This window comes from Filicampus tigris, chromosome 16 (genome assembly GCF_054856515.1).
Source record: "Filicampus tigris isolate MCC_2025a chromosome 16, RoL_Ftig_1.0, whole genome shotgun sequence".
Taxonomy (NCBI): Eukaryota; Metazoa; Chordata; class Actinopteri; order Syngnathiformes; family Syngnathidae; genus Filicampus; species Filicampus tigris.
The window spans coordinates 5,190,945-5,203,542 of NC_141232.1; the positions used below are offsets into that span (position 1 = coordinate 5,190,945).

At 41.4% G+C, this 12,598-nt stretch overlaps 3 protein-coding genes across 8 annotated transcripts in view; 2 read left to right on the forward strand and 1 right to left on the reverse strand.

Moving 5' to 3' along the window:
* Window positions 1-11,989, reverse strand: part of ramp2 (receptor (G protein-coupled) activity modifying protein 2) — a 35,098-nt gene extending 23,109 nt beyond the window's left edge. For 3 of the 5 annotated variants that reach the window (XM_086055484.1, XM_086055482.1, XM_086055475.1), the window contains exons 1-3: window positions 11,661-11,989; window positions 10,871-10,954; window positions 6,950-7,098 (exon numbers count right to left, since the gene is read on the reverse strand). The gene's annotated coding sequence lies outside the window, so the exon portion shown is untranslated. Of the gene's footprint in view, window positions 1-6,949; window positions 7,099-10,329; window positions 10,371-10,858; window positions 10,955-11,660 lie in introns of all 5 variants that reach the window. The other 2 variants (XM_086055477.1, XM_086055476.1) reach the window with 2 other exon arrangements.
* soul5 (heme-binding protein soul5) lies at window positions 1,310-5,382 on the forward strand. Its single transcript, XM_086056148.1, is given in 9 exon segments — window positions 1,310-1,315; window positions 2,369-2,413; window positions 2,415-2,494; window positions 2,657-2,716; window positions 3,327-3,408; window positions 3,474-3,594; window positions 3,840-3,982; window positions 4,746-4,909; window positions 5,143-5,382. Coding segments are annotated over 9 exon segments (789 nt in total). The 3' UTR covers window positions 5,231-5,382.
* Window positions 6,981-12,596, forward strand: nr5a5 (nuclear receptor subfamily 5, group A, member 5). 2 transcript variants are annotated; one of them, XM_086055473.1, is made up of 7 exons: window positions 6,981-7,087; window positions 8,630-8,745; window positions 8,810-8,951; window positions 9,826-10,556; window positions 10,878-10,997; window positions 11,073-11,220; window positions 12,198-12,596. In XM_086055473.1, exons 1-7 carry the CDS (start codon window positions 6,982-6,984, stop codon window positions 12,443-12,445), a joined length of 1,611 nt encoding a protein of 536 aa, XP_085911599.1. In that variant the 5' UTR covers window position 6,981; the 3' UTR covers window positions 12,446-12,596. The 2 variants fall into 2 exon arrangements, with proteins under 2 accessions (XP_085911599.1, XP_085911600.1); XM_086055474.1 differs by having other exon boundaries at window positions 8,635-8,745.
* Window positions 12,597-12,598: the final 2 nt, after the last annotated feature.

The following is a 12,598-nucleotide window of genomic DNA, read 5'->3' on the forward strand; positions in this document are numbered from 1 at the left end:
GCAGCTCGTGTTACCCTGGTTTCACACCAGGGTACAAATGAGTATTAGGCCCAAACGAAAATTAAAATAAAATAATAGTTAAAATATGACTAAGAATACATTTTAATTAGTCATCTTTAGAGAATCGTTTTGTGACAAAAAAGGTCAAAGGAAAAGTCATTAGATGGAGGTTACAGTGTTTGTGTGGGAATTTCTGATTAAAATTTCAAAAATAAGAGTTCTGGCACTTCTGTTTTCTCATAGCTGACTTAGTTCCTCAGAATTGTACTTTTTTTTCTTTTTCAGAGTGGCCTGCTGTACAAAAAGTATACGTATATAGAAAGAAAAAAAGGAAAAGTAATGTAAAAGTACAAAGTAGTATTAGGACTGCAGTAAAAAGAAAAAAGATGTCTATACATTTTTTTTTTTACTAAAAGTCATATTTACAGACAAACTTGATTTCACGAGAAAGAGAAAAAGACGATCAATGTAAATGACAAATTGATGACCTTTCGCGGTCAATGGTGTTGAAACAGCGCCCTCTGGTGAAATTTAAGAATAAAAGGCAAAAAGCATACAGCGCCTGAAATTCTCGGTGCTGTAAGCCTTTAACTGGTTTTAATCTTAAATAACAAAAAATAAGTCTTTTTTTTTCCAAATAAAAGCTCAAAACACAAATGTAGAGGTCTCATATTTTCTGTTGACGTTTCCACCTGTGACCACTACTCGGGAGTAATGTCAGTGATTACAAAGGTCCGACATGCTATGCTTCATTGAAAAAGTATCAAACATGAACTATTACAAGGTTACGGGAAGTTTCAACACATCTCAATTATATACTTAATACCTTCTTAAGACGCCTTGCAAAGAGCCTTTTTAGGGATGTTTTGTTTGTGTATGGCGGGAAGGGGGGGGGAATGTTCTGTATTCACTGAGCTAAAGATCATAATGAAAAGGTTTCGGACAAAAGTGTGTAAAATGATCGCCATTTCAACCGCTACGGCGCTCTTTCCGCCGTAACAATATGTTCCAGTTGGTGTACTCAATACTGTGTGAACACTCATGAGATGCTTTATCGTCCTTAGTATTTCCACAGTACTGGTTGATCCTTTAGTGGCTGTGCTGTGACATATCAAAATGAGAATCAATTGTTAATTCCATGTTATTTTGTCATTTACCTTACAAGAGCGATTGTGACAGAATATCGAGTTCCAGTGTGGGAACCCACTGGTAGGTCTTGTCGTTGTTGTGAGTGAACACAAAAGGAGGTATCGCTGTTGACCGTGCAAACAAAAGCTTCAGTGCAAGTGCTTCTCTCCACACAGTCATCATGGAGGTCATACTTGACATTTCATTGTTGTCCGCAAGCTTGGTATTTGGAAAAGATGTTTGTCGGGTACCTACAAACTTAATAAATTAGATTACTTTTACTAATATATCGAGTGACCCAAACGTCACTACAGGTTTTTTTTTTTTTTACTATTTTGTTTCAAGAATTGATTGGACAGACATGGGGGCATCACCATTTGACAGCTTAGCCTGCGCGGTCTTTGTAAGCATCCCGCAAAGTTACGTTTCTCAAAACAGGATCTGTTCTTGACAAAACCCTGCAGCGGAAGTCCCGCTACTGCCACCACTGATGAAAAACGAAAACAAGTGCAGGTGTTTGCGCAATTCAGTGGATGTTTTGGAGATTGCTAAAGATTTACCTGTACCAAAGTAGGGTTGTACAAAGGCGTCAATCTATTTGTCCGAAGGATACCTGAAACGAAATATAAAGCGTATAGTGACTTTAGGGATACCCTGCTGATTGTGATTTTATTGTTATCTTTCTTTTTTTTTTTTTTCTTTTTAAATCATGATTAACACTTTAACAACGCATCTTACATTGGCTTAGTATTCGGTCGTGCTTAGTCTCGTCATGCTTTGTGTTATCTTACCTTGGCTTTTCTTATCCAGTCCAGTCTTACCTTATCCTGACCTGTCTTATTTTATCGCAGTCTAGTCTTGCCATGTCATCCTAATTTACTAATCTTTTGTTACCCTGCCTTATCTTATCCGATCCCGTCTTATCTTATAAGGTGTCAATTTGTTTTTGGTTTGAAATTAACTGTTCACAATATACCTGCAACTGTAACATTTCTGAGAATGTATACTATCATAACATGTATAATTCCAAGTGAAAGCCTGCGCTCCAATATTACAAACAAAAATTCTGAGACACTGTATGTTGTGCCGAACATGTGACCGTATAACCAGTTCAGCGGTACGCAAGAAATCACACTACAAAAGCCAGACAATTAATATAGGAATGGCGTACGAGTACAAAGGATGGCATTGACGTAGTGTCGTGTTGAATTTCACCAAGTGTCACACATGTTGTGTACAGAATGCATGTGTGTTGCTTTTTTTCCTTCTTGTATTGTCTGGACTTTTCAGGGTGTGGCCACTTTTCCTTTTATAACTCCTCTTGGCTTCTTGATTTGCGCCACTGCACCAAACAATCTTCCACCATGTAAGTATTCAACGCATTCTTCTTTTCATCAGTGAACTGCACATCATGTAGTGTGAATAAGCACCTCTGTATTTTAATGGATGAACAGAATATTGAGTTATAACTGAGTGAAATACTTTTTTTTACTATTTACTATTTTTTTTTGTTACCATTTTATCCCAGGTTTCTGCTTGCAGGACTTGTTGGCTGCCTGCTAGCCCTCACAGCTGAAGCCAGAGTCGGGTAAGAACATTTTCAAGACATTTTGTCATAGTGTTGGTATACGAGAGTATATTGACAAAGTTGTGCAATATCTGGAAAAAGGGAGGTATAATGCTACAGTAGTGCCTTGAGATATGAGTTTAACACATTCAGTGAACACACTCGTAACTCGGAATAATTGTATGTCAAATCATCTTTCCCCATTCAAATGACTGGAAATGCCATGAATTGGTTCCAAGGGCCCCAAAATACTAACAAAAATATTTGTAAAAGTGTTTTTAATGAGAAAAATATCACTTTAAAATATTGTACTTATAAAACCATACAGTTATGCCATTGGTGTGTTCGACTTTTCCGTAAAAATGATCTCGGACGCCCGCTTTTCATCTTTAAATCATTCACTGCCAGACATTTTCAGACCCTCTTTTACCATAAAGTTTGAAAAATTAAAAAAAAATATGAATAAGTTCCTGCAACTGAATGACTGGACTATGAAAAGACAAAAAAGTAAATTCGTCAATGGCAGAATTAATCAGTGAAACGCTCTCAAACCAAAGAATATCACACCTTTGTGCCGATTTGCGAGTGTGAGCATAGCAAAAAATAAAGCATCAGTGCATTGTCGCCACAGGAATTGCTCCGAGATCTCATTCTGTACCGAGACAAGCCAATGTCTGCTCTTCAAGGTCATCTGCAAGAACGACAAGTATGAGGTGAGTGAGTAATATGAGTGACACACTTGTCCGCTGTGGGATGACGACCGTGCGTCTCTCGCTAGGGGCGCCACTATGACGCTACCAAGTGGGTGTCCACCACAGAGAGCTCATGGTCCATGGACATTGCCTGTATGACGACATTTATGCGACTGTTTGACTACATCGGTGGCGAAAACGAGGATGGTGCGTGTTGCAATCATATCTCAGTTTATTCTTACTTCCCCTATATATATTTGTTTTATTTGTACAGATTATAGGTTGCAATAATGCTGGAAACTGATTTGAAATGATTTATCTTGAGCTCATTGTTTGTTTTTTATATAGCAAAACCTAGCATTTCAACAGGGGTGTGTAGACTTTTCTATCCACTGTAAAACTTAATGTTGTGCGGGTGCCTTCCCAACTCTCCTGTGTGCTGGATGCTGCAGGACAAAAGATTGAAATGACGGCACCTGTTGTGGTCAAGATAGGCGGCGAAAAGAAGTGGTTTTGGGAACAAAAAGAATACACAATGAGCTTCTTGCTGCCTAAGAAGTACCAGGCCAATCCGCCGATGCCCACGGACGACAAGGTAACGCGTCACTGGCAGACAAAATCAAGCACTGACCATTTTTAAACGTTACAGACTCCACCCACAGGTAAAAAATCTCTATGCATGTGCTCACTGATATTATTTGTAGTGTACTTGAGATTACCAACACAGCACACCACACACATAATCTAGTGTAAAACCAAGACTGACCTGTGATAGGAAGTGCGCTAACTGTGATCTTATCTTTTAACTAGATAATGGACGTAAACTTGCCATAAATACCGAACAGGTTTAACATTCACGATTATTGGCCCTGGCTGCTTCCCCCGAGCGGATCAGGGTTGAAAAATGACTCTTAATAAATCTTGCACTAAAGGAAAATCGCTCACGATCATTTTTTTAGAAACATCCGATAATTGGGCATTTGCTGATTCTGATCAGGAAGTGTGTGTGTGGGGGGGGGGGGGGGGGGATTTAACACACCTGACACCACAGAATAATCGCTCAAGATAAGCTGTCACAGACATCTGAAAATCGGGCCTTTGCTGTCTTTGATCGGGGGGGGGAGAAATATCTCTTGACAAACCCCACACCACAAGATAATTGTACGTACATGATAATAGACATCCAATAATCGGACCTATACTGATTTTGATTGTGAAGGTGGAAAAATCACTCTTACGACAGGATACATCTGACGATCGGGCCTTTGTTGACTCGATCGCAATGCAATGGAGGCAAAAAATGCTGGAATTTGTCCGATTGTCGATGCATCCCCTGCTTAACTAACAATGGCCTGCAGGTGTACCTCACTGATACGCCACCTTTAAATGTGTACGTGAGGAGCTATGGAGGGTGGATGAACTCGTGGAGTGACGGTCGTAACAGTGAAGCCCTGATGTATGACCTGATGAAGGATGGTGCTCGCTTCAAAGATGACTGTCACATTGGTGCGGGATATAACAGGTAAGGTACTTATGTTGGGGTCCACACATGTTTGAATAAAGAGGATGAATTACATATTGCAGTGGTACTGAAAGAGTGGAACTCCCTTTAGTGCTTTGCAAAATAATCACTCCTTAAGTCCAGTTCAGTTAACTTTTTACTACATCTGCATTTAATTTTCAAAAACCATTTATACTTTTTTGGGAATAAAATTTGTGTTTCACTTTTGATGAACGTGTGTGCGTGTGTTGCAGCCCCATGACAATGTTGAATAGGCACAACGAGGTGTGGGTGATCGCTGAGGGCGACTTGGTGTGCTCGAGCAGTGAGGAAATGGACTGATGCTTTGACATTCTCGCACGTTGCCGCTTTAAGACACCCAGCAGCATATATGAGTGACTGGGTCTGCATTTGCAATGTAGAAAAAAAAAAAATTTAAAAGCCTTCCCCCCAAAATCCCCCATGTAGAAATCAATAAAGTTACTAGTTTGCAATTGATTGTTGTCATTTTGAAATGTGCACCAAATCTAATGGGTTTGGATAATTAACTAAAATAATTATTCTCATGTTTCCACTGACTCTGTTAACAATTACGTTTTTTATTGTGATGTACTTTGTAGTGGTGTAGAGTAACAAAAATAGATATGTGGATGGATATCGATAAATACAAATGTACAATTGTAAAGTACTTTATCATTATCATTATTATTTGTTTTTGGGGAGAATTTACAGTATACAGTATTAATTAAACAAAATGTTTATATTAATGGTAGTAGTTTCCTGCCATGGTGATTTTTACTGCGTTGTACTGAGATATATTTGAAAAAAAAAAAAAAAAAAAAAAAAAGATAAATACATAAATGAATAATACAGGGAGGTATTTTTAAAGACCCTTTACTACTTGATACTGTGCAAGTGTACCTAATAAAGTCTGTCTGGTGAGTTTAGCAGTTTTTAGCCACCAGATGTCGCCAAGATGCCCAGTAAGTCACCTCTGAACCTGTGTTTAATTAATGATAATCGGGCTTTTGCTGAGTTTGATCGAGAGGGATGTTTTTTTAAGTCAATTTTATTTATAATTAGACCCTTTTTATACTCTGTGTAACACTGCAAAGTAGGATGAGTATGGGGATTATCTAATTCAAGTTTGACAAATATTACCAAAGGCTTGTTTAGTTTAAAGTGACCTAAGCATCTTGAAGTAACATTGAGAACTTTCTTCATTGAAAAATGACAATGAATGCAACCATCTATGAATCCCAAGTTTTGAATACTGACCTTTTGCTTATACGCAATCAGTGACTGTTCAAACTTTATTAATTTATGCTAATAGTTAGTATCATTCGCATCAATGAATGTATTATACAGTACCAGTGGCAAGGCAGGCACAATAGGAGCAGCACACTGAACTGGATTGCAGCGTTAAATCAAGACACATCATCTGCTTGATATACATTATATTTCATTATTTTATTATAGTATATTATTTTATAAAGTATAATATTATAGTGCTATTTTATTTAAAAAAAAAAAAAAAAAAGAAATGTCGAGTTTTTTGGGGCGAGGATAAAACAGATGATAGGCATTTCTATTCATTTCAGTGAGGGGGAGATGATTTTCGTCTCATTTCTATCAAAGGGATCTTGGAAGGAGGAGTTGTTTCGTAATGCACTTCCTTGGCGACTCCATAAACAATACACAATACAAAGGAACAAAATGAAGATATGAAATCTGTGAATGGCCACAATTTGCAGCGGTGCAATATTGAGTGTTATCTTATCAGGCCTCCTCCAGCTCAAGTGGGATGGCTCATTGACTTCAGTTCAGTAACATTCCAGCAGGTGGCTATGTGACTGGCTCTCTAGCGGACATAGGCAAGGAGTGCCAGTCAGGAGAGTTTTTTTTTTTTTTTTTTAATACTTTACAACGACCGATCAAAGTCCGCATGTGGCCCTCAAACGGCTGTCAGTCGACCGGGAGCGCTCGGGGCTGCATGGCGGCCTTCCTGCTGTGTGCTCCCCGCTGCCCCTTGTATCTGAGACTATGAAGACCTGAACTGACCTGACCGTGGACCTGTTGCACCTGTAGACAGCATGGACCTTCCTGATCAATTCCAAGAGCAGCAACAGCAGCAGGCTTCTGGACCCCGGACGGACAACTACCATGAGGACATCTACTCTTCAGAGGGAGCATCAACATGTGAGTAGAAGCTGGGAACATAACAGGGATCATTTCATTAGGTACGTCAGCCCAATCCACACGGTATTAATTCAACAATTGCAATGGTTGTGATAGTTGTAGTTTTCTTTCACTGCATTATACTGAGAGAAAGCTTGATGATGTATATTAGAAGCAGCTTTCCATGCAGGCTTACATCGCTGCAAACTACAGTTATAAGTCGATCAGAATATGAATATCATTTCTCGTCATTAACGATGTATCGGAGCAGCTTCCGTTGTGCAAATGTGTCTAATCAAAGGACTGGCAGGTGTAACTGTGCCAAAATGGTTTCGGTGTAAGTCATTATGCCAGAGTCCCGATGTGAATTATGCAAGTGTCATATAGGAATCAAACTGAATGATGACACATGGTAGTATGTTATATTGATGGGACCTTTCTCTTTACCGCAGAGCAATAAAAGCAGCTGGATGGTGAATGACTATAGTACACCACTGTCTTGCACTTGAAATCAAATTGCTATTATTGGCATAAACGTACATTTTGGGACGCAGCGGTACATTTGACACTGTACAAAACTGTTGTCCTACCAATGCTATAATGGCCATACACATTCACGATTCTCGAAAGTGGAAGGTTCCATTGATAGCATAATGAATCAAGCGATAAAAAATATTCCTTTACAGTGGTGCCTTGAGATAAAACTTGAACTTGATAAAACCTACCATTTTTTCAAGATACTATAGCCTGCAACGTGCCAATTATCTGCTTTGACCTGCGAGTGCAAACTTGAGACATGAGTGCTGTCTGGTGGCAGTTGACTTCAACTCACTTAACAACAAGCAGCAGTTTGGCCGAAAATATAAGTCAATATTCTTCAAAAAGAGGCCTCAAGAGGCCACTTTACTGAAGGTTACCGTCAAAGTAAACCTCAAACAAAGAGAACCACAAAGCTTTGCTTTAGATATGTCCGTTTAGCTTAATGCTACAAACAATGTAAAACGCTCTAGAAAGCTAACACATAGAAGAATCAGAACGCCCGTTATTGTCATTTAACTCAACAAGTGTACAACGAGATTGGAGAGTTTTCCCTATTCATAAAGGCTTGAGGTGTGTGCTTGCATAAAATCAATTTCACTTATTTGGTTCCAAAATAACGATTTACTCACTACAAATAAAGTATATTTGATTAACTATCTATGACAGTGATATACAGTGACAGGCAGAACATTCAAACGATCTTCCACTAGATGGCTGAAGGTGCAACTTAAATTTGTGAGTAAATGTGAATACCAAACAAGGAATAGCAGGGGTTCACCGTACATACTGTACAGTAGGTGACATTTTTATTTGGTGGTGTGCCGTGAGATATTTCTACTGTAAAATGGGTGCCATTGCTCTATAAAGGTTAAAAAAGGGAGTTCCCTTTAGAAAGCACGTGTTATCAGTAGCTTTCGAACCTCATCGGTTCACAACTTATCTCGGCCTGTGATGCGCAAGCAAACTTTGTCATCTCCAGTGTGTATCTTTGGACTTAGTTGTCTTTTCACTGTGCTTGCTCAGCTCAGGCGCTACCGAAGGACGTGGACGCGGGGCCCGAGTCCGGCGAGGGCTGTCCCGTGTGCGGGGACAAAATATCGGGATATCACTACGGCCTGCTCACCTGCGAGAGCTGCAAGGTAAAGCGGACGGCGGCGACGCGAACCCACAAGTCACATGCCCTGACTGGTGACGACTTCGCAGGGTTTCTTCAAACGCTCCGTGCAGAACAACAAACACTACACCTGCGCAGAGGGACAGCGCTGTCCAATGAATGTCTCCCAGAGGAAGCGCTGCCCCTTCTGTCGCTTCCAGAAGTGTCTGGCGGTGGGCATGAAGAAAGAAGGTACGTCTTGACTGCATGCCCTTTGTTCCTGGGCAGCAGCAATTTTGCTCTACTGACACGCATGTTCTCTCCGCTGTATCTAAAGGTCATAAAAAGCACTGCCTGTAATGACCCAGTTTACATAAGATGACTTTATAGCGCGGAGATAAGCCGCGCTCCTAGCAAAGACAGAGCTTGCCAGCGGAATAAACACTTACCGACGAGTAACATCCAAACCGATGTTTTATCTCATGATGAGGAACAAAAAATCAATAAAAAATAAATAAATAAATCATCAAATGTCTCATCTGTGGTGTACTGGAGATGACCAACGCGGCACTCCACACATACGGCTAGTGCAAGTCACACTCGACACCTCATAATAATCGCTCGGCGTTAGATGTGTCGCAATTAATCGATTAAACTAGAACATTTTTAGAACCTTTTTAGCGACCGTTTTATTGATTGAGAGAATAATTGATTCTGAAATTCTCAATTGTGACACCTCTACTCAGTATAATCTTTTACAGTTAACTGATAATCGGATAATCACTCTCAACACACCCCACACCACAGGATAATCACTGAGTGAAATGTAAACAAGGTGGACTTCACTTTTTGAGCACTGAACTTATCTAAGCACTATATAAATAATAATAAAAAAGACAATAATAATTAATACAAAGTATTTAAAATAAACAAAAAAGCCGTCTGACTGACAGAAATGAAGCAGTTTTTGTTTGTTTTTCAAATTGCAGCCTTTTCGATTTGAAAATTGCACATCACTGCATTGCAATGCCGATTTGAATTTGAATTGTTCAGCCCAAGAGTGTAGCTTACTTTGAAATGTCTTTAAATGTATGCACTCGTGTGTTTTTCATTCCCTCTGGAGCAGCAGTGAGAGCTGACCGCATGCGAGGCGGCAGGAACAAGTTTGGGCCTTTCTACAGGCAGATGAAAGAACAAAAAGTGCACCCCCAAGCCAACACCGCCCCCTATAGGACCAAAATGGAAACAACGCAAAGGCTCTGGCCTGCGGCCGCTAATGACTGCTCACTCGTATGCAACCACACGAGCGCTCCCATGTCTCCGGATGCTTTCCATCAGTCGCACATGTATCCCTCCGGAATGACACCCTTGCCTTTAGACTGCGCTGTGAGCGACGGCAGGGTGGTCCCTCCACTGCCGCTTCCGTACGCCGGAATGCATCCGCAGACGTTCCCCGGTTACCTCCCGGACGAACTGCAAACACCCCTGAGCTACAGCCCGGCTTCTTCACACTACCCCATGCACAGAGCCCCAAGCAGCACGTACACGTTACGAACCCCCTCGACATCGCCGTGCTCAAGCGTCCCGCCCACCCCGCCGCTGCCGCAGCCTCCAGGCCCGGTTGGCTCACCGGCCGACTGCAGCGCCCACTCCGCCTTTCTCGCTCAGCTCCTGGAAGGGGAGCAGGATGAGAGTCAGCTGTGCGCCAAGGTGGTTGCCAGTCTACAGAGGGAGCAGGCCAACCGGGGCAAGCACGACTGCCTCAACACGTTCAGTATCATGTGCAAAATGGCGGACCAGACTCTGTTTGGCTTGGTAGAGTGGGCCAGGAACAGTGCGCTTTTCAAAGAGCTCAAGGTGAACAGCTGTACTCATCATAAATGCATCAACACTATTGCCAAGCAACTATGTTGAACTAAATGAAGACAATGGTCCCCAGCCAATGGTCCAGTGGGTACCGGTGATGTATCACCAGTACCGGGTCCCACTGATACATCACAAGATAAATAAATATGTGGGGCGGTTTTTGTAGTGGAGCACATAGCTCCAAAAGTACATTATGACCCAGGTGGCAATATTTGTCTGCTTCTTATGGTAAAAGCTGTTTGATTTGTGTTTACACAATGACAAATGAAAATCTAGTCATAACATTGACCTACATGTTCTTCTACCTCAAAGGTGGAGGACCAAATGGTTCTCCTGCAGAGTTGCTGGAGTGAGCTGCTGGTTCTGGACCATCTCTGCAGACAGGTCATCTATGGAAAAGAGGGTTGCATATATCTGGTCATGGGACAGCAGGTAACGTGTGCCAACTTAAGTTAAACGACACTGTGAAGGTGACTCTAACGCGTCTATCATTCTCCTCCTGTCCAGATCGAGATGTCAACAATCATCTCTCAGGCAGGAGCCACACTTAGCAGTTTGGTCACCAGGACGCAGGATTTGGTGTCCAAACTGAAGGCACTCCACTTTGACAGGCACGAGTTTGTCTGTCTCAAATATTTGGTGCTTTTTAACCCCGGTGAGCTTCTCATTTCTTCAGAGAAGAATGTAACTACTGAATATGTAAATAAACTGAGAACAATAACACTGGTTAATACATCACAGCATATCAATGTATATGTCCCCATAGAGGCTGCTGGCAGTATAGGAGCTGACATTAGATTGACTGCTGACTGATAAATGTTCAGTGCTGTCACCATCAGTGCATTTGTTAGATTTCCGTTTGAATATATATTGAATATGAAAAAATGTTAGAAAAAAAATACCCCAAAAAATCCGCAATTCGTGGGTGCAGAACCGCGAATATGGGTGGTCCGAATGTATTTGAGCAATAACAGTACCTGTATTGCTTTGGCGCCATCTTGTTGCTGAGGTGAGTTAAGGAATTTAATTTAGAAAAAAAAACAGTCCTAGAGTACTTATTGTAAACTAGACATGACATCACTCAGACGCAGTTACCTGGCTTCCAAATGTACCGGAGTCATCTTATTGTAGCAGCAACAGCTTCGAATGTCAAGCTTCAACTAAAAGGCAGCGCTGGCAATACTAGCATTAGCGCAGTAAACAAACCAACGTTAACCACGGCTGACATGTTGGTAGCACGCGACTTATTGTAGCACTCCATTTTATGCGGTTTTAAGTTTTCTTTTTTGGGAATGTACAATAAATTCTTCTTCTTATGGAGTTTTATGGCGGCTGGCAAGAAACTGTCAGGTGCATTACCGCCTGTACAATAAATTGAAATCCAAAAGAGGTGATAAACGTACGCATTGAGCGGAAGTTGCTAATTGAGTACGTGTACCAGCCCAGTGACGTACTTCCGGCTCCCTCCACAATGGCGAACAACGGAGGGTATTATGTAATTGTATAAGATGATAAAAAAATAAAAATAAAAAAAAGAACAAGGGGGGAGTACTACACCTGCCAGAAAAATGAGTAAATTAATTGGGGGATTTCTTTTTTTGAGTGAACCCAATGTGTGTTTGTCTGGCGTAGATGTGAAGTCCGTGCAGAGTCGGCAGCAAGTGGAGCACACGCAGGAAAGGGTGAACAGGGCGCTGATGGAGCACACCCAGCGGACTCACCCGGGACACTCGGACAAATTTGGCCAGTTGTTGCTGCGGCTGCCCGAGGTGCGCAGCATCAGCCTGCAGGTGGAGGAATATTTGTACCAGCGCCACCTGCTGGGTGACTTGCCATGTAACTCTCTGCTCACTGAGATGCTGCACACCAAACACAGCTGAGATCACATTTGATACGTTGCAACTTCACAAGACAGGCCAACTAAAATTGGGAGTTCCACCCGTCACCACTTTTGTTTACACCGTAACCACCTCAACCTGCTGCTGTGATGTCAAAATGAATAAATAAAAACAACGCTGACATGCTGATGAAAC

What these genes read in the sequence shown, in the direction of transcription:
- nr5a5 (XM_086055473.1), top strand. Translation starts at nt 6,982, where the DNA reads ATGGACCTTCCTGATCAATTCCAAGAGCAGCAACAGCAGCAGGCTTCT. An exon ending in TCACCTGCGAGAGCTGCAAG is followed by an intron (nt 8,746 to 8,809) that starts GTAAAGCGGACG and finishes ACGACTTCGCAG; the next exon opens with GGTTTCTTCAAACGCTCCGT. An exon ending in ATCTGGTCATGGGACAGCAG is followed by an intron (nt 10,998 to 11,072) that starts GTAACGTGTGCC and finishes CCTCCTGTCCAG; the next exon opens with ATCGAGATGTCAACAATCAT.